The sequence below is a fragment of the Artemia sp. Qi Xiang Cuo genome, chromosome 16, assembly GCF_049724085.1.
Source record: "Artemia sp. Qi Xiang Cuo chromosome 16, ASM4972408v1, whole genome shotgun sequence".
Lineage (NCBI taxonomy): Eukaryota > Metazoa > Arthropoda > Branchiopoda > Anostraca > Artemiidae > Artemia > Artemia sp. Qi Xiang Cuo.
Genome location: NC_142809.1, coordinates 10,832,167 through 10,849,714, shown reverse-complemented (window position 1 = coordinate 10,849,714; position 17,548 = coordinate 10,832,167). Strand labels below are relative to the sequence as shown.

Sequence of the window (17,548 nt, the reverse complement as noted above, 5' to 3'; positions counted from 1 at the left end):
CGGATGGCGGGAAGTAAATGTTCTTGCAAGAACAAAATGTCGAAATCCTTCATTTTTTTATTTAATAAGCCATCTTTATCTTTCGTGCTATTGATATTAAAAGAGCAGATTGAGACGGAAAATTCGACAGTCATTTCCGAATCACACGTTTGCTCAGGACATCACGCAGAATACGAAATTATAGGCTATACGATGCATGATTACCCACACAATTAGCGCATTTTGGATCAAAAAACAGGGAGAATCGCGGGATAATACATAAGAGCCGGCACAGCGGCTGCATTTTGTTGGCTTATCGCATTTGGTTTTCATGCGGTTGGGAGATTGACAATTATGACAGCAACAGGGCGGCCGCAGGACTTCAAAAACCCGGAATGATTCATAACCCACCTTGAGCCAGAGTCGTGGGCTATTAATCTGGACTACAGCATCAGCAAGGGTAATTTTCACAGCCAGAGATTTTCCCAAACGTTCAGCGTCGATGACACCTTCACATTTCTTAAAAATTATCGCCTCATAATTAGCGGGCACCCCCTTAACATTGCCATGAAATTTCTCTTCTTGAATCATGACGTCACAGCTATTCAATACGGTTGGAACCGCATCATTAAGAATCTTTGCTGCAGATTGACTAATCTGAACAAGCAGCTTATCGCCAGAAGGCGTTATGCTGTGAATAGCTTCATGGCCAGGGATTTTATTAATAGTATGAGCCCGTTTTGAAGGGTTGTCAAGTTTAGTAGACACTTTTGAAATGATAACGGTGGCAGTGCTTTCAATATGAGGACTAGCATATGGAATGGGAGGTGACGGAAAATTTAAATCATAAGATCTTACCTTTTCTTTGATGAAGTTAAGGGCACTATCCAGGGCACAAATTTTGGAAGCAAGTTTATGATAAGCAACAACAGGAATTACAGGCACTTCAGTGGGTGACATAATTGCGTACGGTGGCACTATTAGCTCCTCATTTTTACACTTCCGAAGCAAATCCATATCTTTCACATGCCGAGTGAAGGCATTATCACCTTGTCTCCTTTGTGATGTTTTGCTACTAGGGTATATTTCTGCCCATAAATCAACTTTAGCATCTTTGAGAATATTTTCAGGAAAAAACTCGACTGCATGACTAATAATAAATTCATCATCAATACCCGATCGAAGGTTTGATTGGATAAAATTAAGAATAGCTGAATGCTAAAACTTTATCACTTTGCTTAGCTCAGCCCAAAACAGTCTTGGTTCAAAACATAGCCGAAATTAATCCATTATCCAGGTAAAAAAAACCATCAAGATTTGATATGCAATCATTAAAAACAGCTTTAAAGCTCTAAATGTCTGCACTCTCAATGTTATAATATATTCCAAAATTACTCCGGCTTAATATTGAACTATTATACATCGGTCAGATGCCGAATGATAATATAAATTTAGTCTCTAATTGATTCCGAATATAATCCTTTTTCAACACAAATAGCTTTTAACAGGTCAGAGACTGAATAGCCACTGAAAGGGATGAAAGGGATGCTCATATAAACTTCAGATGGGGCTCATTTGATTGGAAATTGAAAGTTCTAGTTCAAATTCTAAGAGTCAAAAGATATCTTAGGGCAACTAGCCCCCCCCCCCCACACACACACCCTTTTTTCCCCAAGCCCATCAGATAAAATTTTTAATAGCCATTTCATTAAAAATAATTCAAAGGTCAGATAAGAAAAATTCCTGTGTCAACGGAACCCGCCAGGGCCCGGAGGCAGGCGTTATGAGTAATACTCTAGGGGCATAAATACTTCTTATGGAAGGGATGCTCGTATAAACTTCGGAGAGGGTTCATTTGATTTGAAACTGAAAGTTCTTGTTCACTTTTTAAGAGTCAAAAGAGATCGAAGGGCAACTAGCCCCCGCCCCCTCCACGCCCTAAATGCATCAGATGAAAATTTCGAGATACAGCATCTGCTAAATAGTTTAAAGTTCTGATAACAAAAAACTCCGGTATCGACATAGCCCCCCAGGGCCCAAGGATAGGCGTTGTAAGTTATGCCCTGGGGGCATATATGGTTGTTATGGAAGGGATGTTCGTATAAAATTCCTAGAGGGCTCATTTGATTGGAAATTGAAAGTTGTAATTCACTTTTTAAGAGTCAAAAATGATGGGAGGGTAGCTAGCCTTCTGCCGCATTCCATTTATTTTTCCCCAGAGGTACTTCATATAGAAGGGGTCGTCGTATAAACTTCAAAGGGGGCTCATTTAATTGGAAATCGAGAATTCTAGTTCCCTTGTTAAGAGTTAAAAGTGATCAGAGGGCAACTGGCCCCCCAAACCCTTTTTCCCCAAATACATCTGATAAAACATTTGAGGAAGCCAATTTCTTAAAAATAGTTCAAAGATCATATAACAAAAACTCCTTTACGTATTGACATTTCGTTAAAAATAGTTCAAAGATCAGATAAGAAAAACTCCTGTGTCGACCCAACCCTCCAGGGCCGGGGAAGGCGTTGTAAGTATTGCTTTGGGAGCATATTTTGTTCTTATGGAAGGTGTGCTCGTAGAAAATTCAGATTGGGTTCATTTCAATGGAAACTAATCGTTGCAGTCCCTATTCTTAGAGTGAAAAAAGATCAGAGGGTACTGATATGACCTCCTTCTCTCACTGTAATATTCTAAAACCTACTGCGTCATTTGCGCTTTACTGAAAAATATGTGCGTCTTGTACAGTCTTGGAAAGTATAAACAACATCAAATTGAATATTAAAATCATAATGATATTAATTATGGAAAGATCCATCAGTTCAAGACTTTATTTCACTGTAATTGTATTTTTGTTTTCAATACTGTAAGAACTGGAAACGAAATTATTTGTAATATAATCCGTTTTCAGTTAAGTGCCAATGACGCAGTAGGCTTTTGGTTTTTATTTACAGTTAGGAAAGGAGGCAGTATCCAGACACGTGTTTGTAGGGAAACTATATTCGTCTTTAACAGCTTTAAAAAGAGCTAATAAATTAAATGAATATTAGATGTATAATGACATTAATTGCTGAAAGCTCATCAGTGCAAAATGTTAGTATAATTCTAAGGATTATTTTCAATATTAAGTACAAAAGAAAATATTTGTCATAAAATTAGTTTTCAGTAAAGCGTCAATGACGCAGTAGGTTTTAGATTTTTACAGTGAGAGAAGGAGGTCATACCCAAACTCTTTTTTGTGGTGATTTTTGTTCGTTTTAAGCTTGATTTGTACATTCAATTTCAGTTTCACTCGTTTTAAGATTTGTTTATTAATTTACGTTAAACCTATTGTATGTTTGTTTATATTGATTGTTTGTTTAATTTCTGTTCGTTTTAAGTTTCATTTATACTTCAATAGGAAAATATTTTTTTTTCGTTTTAAGCTTGATATTCATATTCAATCTAAGCATTGCTCGCTTTAAGATCTATTTATTCATTTATATCCTTACTTGTTGTATGTTTTTGCTATGATTGTTTATTTACTTTCTAACCGTTTTGGGTTTCATTTATTCTTTAATAGTAATTTATGGTCGTTTTGAGTTTGAATTTAAAAGGTATTTGTATCTACTGAGCTTAAGTTTAAAATGGCCTTTACTTTTCTTTGAAAAACTTATTTTTCTGAAACTTTTTTTTAATTAATCTCTAGAAAGAAGCATGATTCGTTGTGCTCTCAAATTTGAAAATAAATATTAAGCTGTCATCCAAAAATGATAAATTTCTTTTATTAATCGTCAGTTTAATTGAAACCAAATATTAGTTGCAATTTTGAAGTGTTTCTTAGCTCTATTTCATATCAATATATGGTTCTCCCTAAATTTTGCTTAAGACGACAGCTAAATCGGGAAATTGGTCTCTGGTCAATCTGACGGAACGTCTGAGATAAGTAAGATAGATGGCAGCCTCGTCTTTCCCGATCTGAATTCGCAATTTGATTCATTCAAAGTCAAAGTATAGGTTATTTAGAATATTTTTTGATCTTACTGCCATTTTGAATAAGCTAAAGGTTTGTTATAAACCTATTGTGTCCATAATAATAGCACAGTCTAGCAAAAATCATTGTTTTGTGGCTTTTAAATCTTTAAAACCTTAGAGCTAGGTGAACACTTTCAGGAAGCAGATCAGATTTCTTATATGCTAGGTTAGACTAGGCCAGAAGTAATCTAGACTAGGCACTAGAAATATGTGTGGGCTATATATGCAATCAGATTCTAATTAAAAACAATTTAGCTGTTATGCTTTTCTCTGCTGGGCTCAAGTAGGCCTAGCCTAATGGTCACTAGGCCTGGGCCACCATAACAGCTTCACCCCTTCTTCTTCATAGAGATGAATGCAGTATTGGACTATATTTATAACTAGCATGTAAGGAAATACTGCATTAATGAAATGCTTTGTAGGGTAAAAGACCTCTTTTGGTAAATGCTGCTTTTCTTTGGCATTCTGGAAAAATAGAGATGGGTTTATAGACCACACCTAGGTATAAATTTACAACCACTCCTGGTCATAAGGAGACATGTGTAAAGTTCTACAAAATCATATTATTGAGTTAGGACTAAAGTGAATACACCATTTGATGCCTTTTTATAATGATGCCCATTTGATGCATATAATAAGCATTTCTATTGGAAATGAATTTCAGCCCCCCCTATATATGCCAATTCAGGGTTAGGTTAGGTATAGCCTATATAGGGGGGGGGCTGAAATTCATTTCCGATAGAAATGCTTATTATATTTGTAATCAGCATAAAAAAGGCATCAAATGGTGTATTCACTTTAGTCCTAACTCAATAATATGATTTCATAGAACTTTACCAAGACATGTTAAGAAAACAATTCTTGCTTCATAATGTGCATAATAATCCTAGTTCACATATTATACAGGGGGAACACCTTTATCCTCACTGTTTTCCTTATTTCTCCAGTTTTTTAATCACATTTTTCAATATTTGTGTCAATTCTCCAAGTCTTGGAAATTGTTTATAAAGCAATCACCCAAGAGCCATATAGCTGATCTAACCTAAGCCGTGTTTTCAGGCTCAGCAGGTTTGAACATGGGTTGTCCTCGTCTAGTTTCAAGTTTCTAGTTTCAGCAAGTTCAAAGCTTCAACCCCGTGTTTGATACACTAGACGCACAATGCTTAATGCACTAGACGAGAACAACCCGTGTTCGAACCTGCTGACCCGTGAACAACCTGTCTTTAAACATGGGTTGTTCACGGCTAGTGCATCAAGTGTTGTGCAGCAGTGCATCAAACATGGGGTTGAAGCTTTGAACCCACTGAAACTAGATGAAAAACTAGAAACTTGAAACTAGACGAGGACAACCCGCTGAGCCTGAAAACGCGGCTCTAACTTAACCTGAATATGTCAAAATTAGCCTATTTGTATCTTCATGGTAGATAGTAGTGATGATGTTTAACTTTCATATATAGAATATTTGAAAATGGATAAACAAAGTCAAACATGTCACCTTATAACCTGGAGTGGTTGTAATTTTATACCCACCCTTATTTTACTACAGCATGATGCAACATGAGAGTAACAACAAGAGCCATACCTTTTATCTGCCTTCTTGGTGGCATTTTCACCAGTAATTTGTCAGCATAAATTAAAAATGTGGTCTCTGTTTTCACAAGCAGTTGAAAAGAAAAAATTATTTTTAAAGGTTCCTTCACATTGAAAACATAAGACTTTACGTTACATTTAGTCCTAAGGTTGTTACGTTTCATCTTACGGGTCTTACGTTTATGTTCCTTCACATCAAAAGTCTTCCCTTCACTCTGCAACGTCAATTTTTAGCGCTACCCATGCAAAAAAGTGGCTTCCCTTGTTGTGTAAGGAAGGGGGCTGTGATTTCCTTTTTCTAGGTTTTTGACCATACTAACTCCATCAGTATACTTTTCATTTTGATCTGATGCCATTTTAGAGGGGCTTCAGATTTTTTTTTTAACCTCTTGAAGTGAACACTGGCAAAGGGAAAGGACAGTGCATGGCAGTTTCCAAATTTATCTAAATCTGTTTATTTTTTTTCTTCAGTTTCATGGCAGGCATGTCTTCTTACACATTTTTAATGGCTTTATGTTAAAAAGCGTCTCTTTACATGGTTTTTCACCATATCCCATAGAATTAAGACACCTAATTATAGCTATTAGATTTTTTTTTCAAAGAAGTCTAGAACCAGTTACTACATTTCAAAACAAAGCCATAGAAATGTCAAAAGCATTTTCTTATATCATGTTTTTACTCTGGTACTAGTGTTATTAATTATTCATATTGCTGGAATATTTATTTTTTTTAGACCTACTAGACATTTTTTTCATATAATTTAATGCTTACCTTAAATAGAGAAAAAAAGCTTTATTAAGTTCGTATATAAAACTAAAAATACACTGAATGATTAAAGTATTTTTTAACTGCCTTCATGATCTCCATCTGCATCTCTAATTTTGAGTCATCTAGTTCTTTATTCAGATGAGATAACAGTGATTGTAGAAAGTACTACTCCAGATCATGCTGTTCATTGCTGCTTTTTTTTTTCCAGTTCTTGCTGTTAATGCAGGTCTGTTTGATCTCTATACCCTATCTTTGTTTTATTAAGATTTCTATTTTGTATTCTTGGTGCATATATTTATTGTCTACTAGAAGCTTGAGAACTTTGGATATCTGTTTGATTGTTAATGAGAATTTCTTCACTGAGGGTAATAAAATCAGCATCATTCACTTCAGCATAGTTATATTGTGGGCACCCCCTTCACACTCTGAATAAATGTCCACTGATATATTCTCATCTTGAACAGTGTTCCCTTTTGTCTTATGGTTCCTTTCAATTATATGTTCAGAAAGTAAGTTCATTCTTTGTACAAAATTTTGGTCTTCTGGCTTTAAGCTTATACTAGCACCAGATCCACTTGTAGATCTCCTCTTTTTTCTTTAGGTAGACATAGTTGTCTCTCAGGTTCTCAAGCTCCCTTCTTTCCATAAGCTCATTAACTAGAAAAAAACAAAATGATTACTAAATTTTTCAATTTTTAAACTTTAAACATACTCATTTTATAGCCCAATTTTTATTACAGCTTATTCATAAAATATATTGTGGAGATTTAGTTAATTTGTCTCCTCAATAGCACGAACTCCATAGCTAATTAATTCTATGGAGCAACAAAAAAAGAATTTTTGAACCACAGAAAGTCAAGGATCACTTAGAAAAGAAGTAAAATTTACTATGCCTTAAATCAAATTTATTGAAAAAAGTACTTCACCTACACCCAATTATACAACATTTTTTAGGGTACTAACTGAATTAATCTCATTTCTTTACTACTATGATACCTCAATGCACAAATACTCAATAGACTCTACTGTATTTCCATTTGCTTATCAAAGTTGAGTGTCACTTAAAACAAGTTGGTGATGGGCCAAAATACCATGCATATTCAGTGTCCTGATTTGAAGCTTTAAAATACAATACAATTTGTTGTGTTTGTATCAAATTTTAAGGTTTCTTTGGGTCCAACTAAAGTTAGTCAAAATCAACTTTTACTTGAAGACCATATCCACACTCAGGTGTTTGGGGAAATGATGACATTGTATTTACTATTCTCTTTTTTTTCTTTATTTCAAAGTTCATGTTTTTCTATGACATTTTCCTTCCTTTCTGACAAAGTTCTTAAAGATCACACATTACATGGATATAATGACCAAATATTATTTCAAACTATGTCACTCAAATCTTTTTACTAAATGGTTTTATCCTTCATTTAAATTCTTAATAATGTTTGGTAGTTGATATATCTATCTGTGTCAATAAATCCATACAAATATATTTCAACACCACTGGAAATATTGCTGTAGCCTACTGTGAGTATGCTGTCTGTTGTGAATTCCATAAATATAATTTTCACATGTTGGAAATGTAAATAAAGTGTGTGTTTAAAAAAATAATTTAAAATATATAGCTTATTGCCTATGTTATAAAAAAAAGTTTGCGAATCATTGATGCTTGATATATTTTTGCGCTTATTACTATAAAAACAGAGGAAATATTGTAGTTTTATCATTTGGAGAAAAAAACAAATAGACTTAAATATACCATAGTAAACCCAATCATAGGGAATGACTATACAATGCAAGTTAGCCTTACAGATCAGCAGCATTTTAGGAGAAAATGGCTTAATAAACTTAAAAATATACCATTAGATTCCTTGTTTTATGTTCTTTTCCTTTATCACATGTGTTTCTGACAGTGCACCTTATCTTCCCTAATGGTCCTGGATATATCCCTGAGAGAGACTATATAAAACTTCTAAATTTCCAAAGAAATTAACTTAGTCGTTAATTTTCCTCAATGATCTTAAATCTTTTTCATTATAGAGGATGTTGAGAAGATAGATCAAACTATTAATTTAAATGTACTAAAGTAAATTAGTTCCTAATCTAAATTTATTCTTGCTTAAACCTCATAAAGAATATTTTAAATCCTGAGTTAAGTTACAAAAATAATGTCCTAAATATCATTTTAAATGATTAACTGCACCACGAAAGGTTTTATTTTAAACTCAAATCCAAAGAGAATTAAAAAAAACTAGCAATATTTATCAAAGTATAGCCTATCCTCGCCTAGGCCCACAAATCAAAACAGTCTATACTTACTACTTTCTTTCCTGCTGATGAAAAACTTGGCTCAGACTTTCCAAAGAATTTAGTTTAAATTGCTTGTCCTTGAAAACAGGGTACTTTGAGCTATATAGCCTTTTCCAGCTTCTGCAAACTCAAATATTTTCTCATCTAATATACATTTTGCTCAAACGTAAACGTAAGAAGTTGAAATACTTTCAACTTCTTCCGTCAGACCTCTAGCATTGCGTTTGGACTTACGGATACGTTAACGTAAGGTCTTACGGAGGGTTATGAGTCTTACGGAAGGCTTACGGAGTTCAGTGTGAAGGGGAGAACGGAAAGCCGAAATTCAATGTGAAGGAACCTTAATACTTATGATTTGTGGAATTAATATCAAGCAATAAAAGTTATATTCTTAGAATCAGAAGAAAATCACCTTTCTGTTAATACATGTATAAAACTGAAACACTGAAAGGATATATACATCAAAATAGGATAATTGGTATATTGAAAGAGTGGTCTTTTTATTTCCTTAGATCAAATCTTCTAGCAACTAAGGTTGAAGAACCTGTAGATGTTGCCAGGTAATGTTGACTTGATAATCTTCATTTCACTGTTGGATTATCATTATTTATATATATACAGGAAAACAGTTCATAACTACAGGATAATTAACACAGTTTTTATATTTACAGGACAGTTTGGTTTTGTTGTAGGGTTCACTATATGTATTAGCAGCTGGGCATACTTTGGGGTTAAAGGGGGCAGGTGGCATCTAATAGACCCTACTTGATGATGCTGGTTCATCCCACTGCATCTTAGATAAGATATTTATTTCAAAAAATGACTATCACAAGCCCCAAAGGGCCGAATTTGCATTTCAGGGTCATATAATAAAAAAAGACATAAATAGCACAACAACTAAAAAACTGGCTAAACAATGCCAAAAACAACAATATCAGAAAGGCAAAGCCATTCATTAGTCTAAAAAACAAAAAGTGTCAAATGTAAGAAAGTTAAAAAGGCACAAATTAAAACAAAACCAAAAAAAAATTGAGATAAAAATAATGTTAAAAAGATTTAAAAGAGAGTATATAAAAAGGGGAGGGAATGGAAGAGCCAAACGGACACCAGCATGGGTATCACCAGTAAAAAAAAAAAAAAAAAAAAAAAAAAAAAGTGGTTTTAAACTAGTGAAAAACTAGTGGTTTATTTGATCAGTAATGAAGGGGACAAAGGTTTTTTCATATCTGGAGGTTAAACAACGGATGGGGGACAAGATAGGGATGGGTTCAGATACAGTACATGGCAGGCGGTGTCTGGATGGGGAGTGTCTTTTGGGGAAAATGTTTTCCGTGCGAGGGTTTATTATTGCATTTTTTGCAAAACGGAGGCACAGCATTCCTCTCCTGTGCTTAAGAGTTTCCAGCTTGGCCTTTTTTAGAAGGAGTGAATATGGTACCAAAGTTTCTTTAAAAATTATTCTTAGGGCTCTTTTTTGAATAGATTCAGTTTTATTTGATTCATCACGGGAGATGCCAAACTGGACAAGCATATTCAAGATGCGGGTGGACAAAGGAAGTATAAATCCTTAAAGAATGGGATGGGGGGATGTTAAATTTATTCAAGAGCTTAAGGAGAGACATGGACGCATTAGCTCTACGGACAATATCTTTCACGTGGATATCCCACTTTAAATTAGAGGAAAATTTAACCCCAAGTAATTTAAAGGAAGACACAGAAATATCTGGGGGGATAGGGTCAAGAACTGCGGGAATAGATTTCAAGAAATTTATCGTCATTATACTTGATTTAGGGGAATTTACTTTCATATTTAGGTTCTTAGCTTCATCCGAAATGTGGGATAGAATTTCAAGCGGGTCAGTTTTAATGTTCCTGTGACATACTTCGAGGATCGTCAAGTCATCCACGTATTTCCACCTTTGGGGGAATTCCTTAACAATATCGATAATCATGACTAGAAATAAAAGTGGTTCTAATAAGGTTCCTTGAGGAATTCCACAATATATCGGGAGGGGGTTAGAGAAAATATTTTTGTATTTAAGAACTTGGGATCTATTTGAAAGAAACGATATAACAATATTTACTAACAGAGGATCAAGTTAAAAGTTAACCAGGAGTAAACGAATTAGGATGGCGTGGTCAACCAGGTAAAAAACTTTTTGGAAATCAACTAAGACAAGGTTTAGCCAGACATTTGGTTTGTCAAGGTTACTTACGATGGTATGCATTAAGTGCACAAGGTAATGGGTAATGATGACATGTAATGAGTGACATGGTAATGATGTGGTTGAAAATATTTGATAAAGGCTCAGCAATTTTGTCCAAAAAGGGTTTAATTAAGTCAACTGGGATGTCCAAGGGACAAATACTTGATTTTCTAAGCTTAAGAATTTTATTTATAACATCAGAGGCAGAAATAAAGGGGAAGGAAGTATTGAGAGGAATAGTTAGACTTGAGCCAGTGAAAGGGGGGAGACTTTGAATGATGGAAGCAGGGTACAAGTTCAGATTGTTGGGAGTCTTATTAGGGGGTTCAGGGAGATGAAAATTAACTTCGGAAGTACTTTCTCCGCATATCTCTTTAATTTTTATGTACCATTGCTTGTTCTTGTTAGAATATAGATCTTTGACTTTATTATTATAATAATTAGAAGCTGCTTTTCTTAATTTTTTATTTAGGAACTTCCTTAGACTATTAGCCTCAGTAATGCAACCTGCTTTGAAAAAATTGATTTTTTTTCTTATAAGTTTTTTTTAAAAGACTCAGTAACATAAGGCTTATCTGTAGAGCACGTTTTAAATTTTTTCTCAGGGAAGTGGAATTCATAATTACTCCTCAATAGGTTTTGGAGGGACAAAGCCATGTAGTCAACGTCATTTGTTTGATACACAGTGGACCAATTTTCATTAGTAATCCAGGAGCAAAAATTGAAAAGTCCTGAGTCAGTGAGAGGTCTATAAGTGGTTTCAGTTATAGTAAACGACTGTTTAACTTTAGCCAGCGGCGATAGAAAAAGGCTAAAGTGGTAACTACCCCCTAAAGGGGGCAGAGTGGAGACGGGTTTGTAAAATTTCGAAAGATTAGTGCAAATTAAATCAAGAGTAGTATTGCCTTTTGTAGTAGGGACATTAACGACCTGTTTTAAATTAAAAGCGTTACATGTAGAATCAAGTCTTATACCCATCAGGAAAATTCTTGCATTTGGGTATTTTGATAGTAAAAAGTCAGCACTTGTATGTAATTTTTCGATAAAATGTATTTTGTCAGCGGATTTCTGATTAGGGGAGTAATAAAAACAACAAAGGACAATTAAATTGAAAGGACGTGGCAAGACTTTAGGTCGAACAGACACCAACATAACTTCATCAAAGGGATTAAGACACGGAATTGGGATCTTGGATATAAATCATTACGGATAGAGAACAGAATTCCGCCACCTTTCTTACCCAGAGGGTGGTTTTCTGGTCTGAGTTTAATAAATTGAGAAAAATTGTTAATCTTTAACATGTGCAAATTTTGAGCTTGAACTTCAGTAATAGCGATTACATCTGATCTATATATTTTAGAAAGTGTGTCTAATTCATTGAATTTTTCAAAGTTAAGGCTTTCAGCGTTGCTCAACAAAAGTTTGGGGAATCGAAAGCAACTTGTGAAGGTACAGTTTTTACACTTTACTTTTTTTATATCACAGATGGGGTCAGGGGTTCTAATGGAATTCCTGACGGGGGCTAAACTTGGATAGTGAGAACAAGGGACAGGGGGATCAAATCCATCTTTTTCAAATACAATTGCATTTAATTGAGCAGGTACTAGCGGAGAGTCTAAACAATGGTAACTATTTGAAGTTTTAGAAACTCTGCATGAGGGTGTTAAAAGAGGATCATTCTGCCTGCTTACTCTTAAACCAGAGTCATGTTGGTTGGGAAGCCAGGGGGGATAAAGTTCAAGGGAAGGGAGAAAGGTTTCCTGGTGATCTGGGACTAATTCAAGTTGGGAGTGTTCTTTCAATAGGGGTGTCGGGGGCAAGATGATGCTGAGGGAGGGAAGTACGGTGGGGGGTCTCTGAGAGGGGAGGGGTTGGGTATGTTTTGGCCAATAACGGGTGGAGTCCAGAACCGGCTGGTAACTTCTTGGACGCACGGAGAAGAAAGGAGTCAAAAGGAAGTGGATTTTTGGTAGGTATATGAGTGAGGGGGGTTTGGGGATGGTCCGAAGCAAGTGAAGTGATGTGGGGGGCTGGACTGACTTGGCACGCGTAGGTACTTGGGCCAGAGGATTGTTTCGAGGGATGGATTCCTTTGGTATACTGCTCTGTAGCGGGTATGCAGGGGGATAAGGCTGAAAGTTGAATGGAACACGAACAAGGGGAGGTGGGGGGGGTCGTGAATAATTTAGGCGTCGGTCAAAAAAACGTTGGGTTTTAAAACTGCGCTGCAATCCGGAAGATGCATGAGCAAAAGTACACGACTTATCAATACAAGATAAAACAACAAAGATCAACATGGTCAAAAATACACTTATAAGACACACAAACTCCCGAAATAAACTGACGACAAATATGCAGAAACTTGCATTGTTTGCGAAACTTGCAGAAACCACTATCAAAATGCTCGCAGATCACATTTTCTTTCTGCTTATTTTTATATTTATTTCACTTTTATACTTCACTTTCGTAATTTTTTCATATATAAGAAAAATGTCATTATCTGGTAAAGATTTCTCGGTAATCTTTTTGTTTAGTTCGGTATCACCTGATAATTTATGTGAAAAGTGGGAAGTCACTGGACTATTTACAAACTCAAGGGCGTCAACAGTTTTCATACTGCACGTAGGTATTTATATGCTCTCATGGGACACTCTGCAATTAATGCTTGATTTGCTGAACTCTGATAATTGATTCCCTAGTGTAGTAATAATTGCTTCGTTGTTTTTTAAATCCTCTTGTAATTTGGTGATTTTCGATTTAAGGGTCACTTGATTGTTTTCTAGACTGCAGAGTCCATCTTCCATAAGGAGGCGTTGGGAATTATGGGAGTTGATATTTTCTCTTAATTGTTGAATTTCAAGATCGCGTTCATGGAGTATATCGTTACCAATTTTTTGGTCATTGAGAAAATATCAACTTGTTTTTTCAAATCTTCTATGGCTACTTCATGCTCTGAATTCTTCTCTAACTGGGAATTGTATTTAGCTCGGAGATCAGCCAGCTGTTTGATATGTTTAACACAGTCAACACAAGGGGGGACTTGGGAAGCTTGATTTTTTGAAACTGATTTTGGGGTTGTAGATTTTGTGGCAGACTTGGGCGTAGAGCGTGGTTTAGAGTCAGGGTGAGAGAAAGTGGTGTTAAAGGTGGTGCGGGGTCCTCATTCAAAGAGCGGGGGGACTGGCAGTTTAAACAAATCCACTCACCACATTGTTTTCTCTCCTCAATAAAAATGCCTGCACATTTTGGATGAAACCACTGTTGACACCGACTGCACTGCACTGTTCCACTGGCGGCACGAAGTCTGCACTCAGGGCATGGGAATTTCATGGGCCTTAACATAATAGTGAAACAATAAATCCAGATAATATAGCTCGAAACTGGTCAATGACTGAAACTTGGATTATAATAACTTCCAAAAACGGGTTTCAAAAATTTAACCCAGCATAGGTGTTAACAGGTCAAATGCCAGAAAGTGACTGAAATAATACAAAGCTATACAAAGACTCAAAATCTTCAATGACTTGCCACTCCAATCATGGTCAACACCAACCTTGAAGCTGTCAACTGATCTGGCCAACATGGTAGATTTGCTAAGTGAATTCTACAGTGGAACAATGCAATTGGTGAAGAAGTTAAACTTCTCATGCTTTCTGCTAACTGTTTTACACAGTCTTATGGGATTTCCTTGTGTTCTGGTGTATTATTGTGTTCTGGTGTATCTATTGTGTTCTTATTTCCTTGTGTTCTGGTGTATCAAACATGGGCTTGATGGTGTCACTGGTCATCATCTTAAATGCAAGGATGACATCTCTCTCTACTGTACGTTAAGGTAGGTAGGTAAAGCTGTTCTAGTTGTTGCTTGTAGGAGATTTGTTTTTTGGCAAAAGGGAGCTTGGTTGCTCTATGCTGGACCTTCTCAAGAATTTCCATGTCACACTTAAAATGTGGTTGGCAACTGACATGCCAAACTTGAGATGGGGACAAACAAGGACTGTGTAAAGTTTCTTAATAACTCTTGGTTGGCAACTTGTTACAGAAAACTTGATCAAACCAAGGACCTTGTTTGCCTTAGCTGCTTGGTTCTGACAGTGACTATGAAACTTAAGCTTAATAGCCCAAGATCATGCTCCATGTCAATTAATACCCCAAGATCACACTCCTCCTTGGCACTCTGAATGGGCATATTGGCACCTGTAGAGTCAATCATGTGATAACTATGGCAGGGATTGATTAGGCCAAGATGAAGGACTTTGTGTCTGTGTAGGTTGAACTCAAGCATCCAGGTTTTTGCCCACAGTCAGAGGTTGTTGAGATCTTCTTGCAGAGAAGAGCAATTTTCTATAGAGGCTACTGGACCAAAGAGTTTGGAGTTGTCTGCATACAGTTCAAAGCCATTCTTGACCACCTCAGGAGCATCATTTATGTAAAGGTTAAACAGTGTTGGACCTAGTTTGTTCCCGTGGGGGACACCACTCTTAATGTGAACTGGTGTGGAGTAGATGAGGTCACTGTTTTCATCATATACACCAACAATCTGGGTTCTGTTGGATAAGAAGCTTTGAATCCACTGGGCAACATCATTGTCTATCTGATATACTGACAGCTTGATCATGAGGTTGCAGTGAGGCATTTTATCAAAGGTAGGAACATGTGGACTGGGAAACCCTGCTCAAGCAGATCAGTTACAGATTCATCAGCTAGTATAAGATTTGTTTTGGTAGACATGCTTTTCCTGAAGCCTTGCTGACCACCAAAAAGAAAGCTATTCTTGGTCATATGCACTATAATTACATCATTGACTATCCCTTCAATAAGTTAGGTCACAACTGAGGTCAGGCTAATAGGTCAATTGTTCTCAGGCTGGGTTCTAGATCATTTCTTGAATGTTTGAGTAATTATGGCTGTCTGCCAATCTGCAGGTAGGCTACTAGTCTGAAGAGACAGCTTGAATAGCAAACAGAGCAGCTTCGCTAATATATCTGCAAGTTCTTTAAGGAGCCTGGGATGTATACCATCTGGACCTTTAGATTTTTTGGGGTCTAGTTTACTCAGCCTTTTCTTAATCTCATCCATTTTGATGTAAATTTTTGGCATAGGGTGCTTGACCACCGTGGGGGCAGGGGACAGTGGTTTGTCAGCAGGGTCCACTGAGAAATTGGATGCAAATGATTTGTTCAGCAAATTTGCAATGTCCTCCAGATCTTTCAGCTTTTTTCCTTCAGGGTTGAGCAGGAATGGCTTGTCTACTCTTATCTTTAGCAGATACGTATCTCCAGAACCTCTTTGGGTTGTCTTTGATGTTTAATGCTAAGTTATCTTCATAGTCAGCTGTGAAGTGTCTTGTCAGTTGCCTCAGTTTATTCCTTGCTCTTGCAAAGTGATCCCAGTGGTGTGTGGATTTGCATTTCTTATATTTTGAAAAATTCTTCTTCTTATGGTTCATAGCCCTTTTAATAGTCCAGGTGTGGCAGTGTTTTTGGTGCCTTCACAAATGAAAATGAAGTACCTCTCAGCTTGGAGCAGAGTATTTTTTAAATTTTGCCAGGCTAGCTCAATGTCTCCCTTGACAATCACTTGGTCCCATTCTACTGCCTGTATTATCTCCCTGATTTTGCTGTAGTTGGTGTAAATTTGTTGAGTGCAATTTTTTTCTATTGACTAAGCAGCAAGTTATGGCAGACACGGATGTGGTCACTGGCACCAATGGAGAGAGGTACTCAGTGTTCACTAACAATCATAGGTTGTTAGTGATTGTCAAATCTAGTAGGGATGCCATTTGGTTATTTTTATGCTGGGCCAGTTGGTCTATTACCTGATATAAGCTATTGCTACCCAAATATTCAACAAATGGGTTACAGAGCTTTGTTGATAACCCAATCCCTCAACCCATTTGACATCTGGCAGAATCAGGTCTCCAAGAAGAATTAAGTCCTGATTATCATTATTGGATGCTTGTTCAGCCAACTGAATTATAGTTCAAATGTCAGATAAGAAAAATTCCTGTGTCAACGGAAACCGCCAGGGCCTGGAGGCAGGCGTTATGAGTAATACTCTAGGGGCATATATAGCTCTTATGGAAGGGATGCTCGTATAAACTTCGGAGAGGGTTCATTTGATTTGAAATTGAAAGTTCTTGTTCACTTTTTAAGGGTCAAAAGAGATTAGAGGGCAACTAGCCCCCCCCTCCATGCCCTAAATGCATCAGATAAAATTATGGCTGTCTGCCAATCTGCAGGTAGGCTAATAGTCTGAAGAGACAGCTTGAATAGCAAATAGAGCAGCTTGGCTAATATATCTGCAAGCTCTTTAAGGAGCCTGGGATGTATGCCATAACTATGGCTGTCTGCCAATCTGCAGGTAGGCTACTAGTCTGAAGAGACAGCTTGAATAGTAAACAGAATCTGGCAGATTCAGGTGTCCAAGAAGAATTAAGTCCTGATTATCATTATTGGATGCTTGTTCAGCCAACTGAAGTAGAGCTTGGTAAGACGCATGGGCATCTGGGGCTGTTATATATACAACTTATCAGTAATGGTTTTCCCTCATTAACAATACTGAAAAAAACACTCTCAACCCAAGGGGAATAATCATAATTGAAAGATAAATCTCTAATGTGTGTTCCTTCCTTTTTGTAGATTGTGGTGCCTATCCTGAAATTAATAGACAAATTTGAGAACAGGCAGTATCCTGA

The 17,548-nt window shown here is 36.4% G+C and overlaps 2 protein-coding genes across 5 annotated transcripts in view; one reads left to right on the top strand and one right to left on the bottom strand.

Moving 5' to 3' along the window:
• The first annotated feature begins 3,932 nt into the window (after window positions 1-3,932).
• Window positions 3,933-17,548, top strand: part of LOC148942556 (uncharacterized) — a 104,969-nt gene continuing 91,353 nt past the window's right edge. For 2 of the 4 annotated variants that reach the window (XM_089102631.1, XM_089102627.1), the window contains exon 1: window positions 3,949-4,013. The gene's annotated coding sequence lies outside the window, so the exon portion shown is untranslated. Of the gene's footprint in view, window positions 4,014-17,548 lie in introns of all 4 variants that reach the window. The other 2 variants (XM_089102629.1, XM_089102630.1) reach the window with 2 other exon arrangements.
• On the bottom strand, window positions 15,155-15,487 carry LOC148942557 (uncharacterized). The gene has a single exon (XM_089102301.1). It carries the CDS (start codon window positions 15,485-15,487, stop codon window positions 15,155-15,157), a length of 333 nt encoding a protein of 110 aa, XP_088958427.1.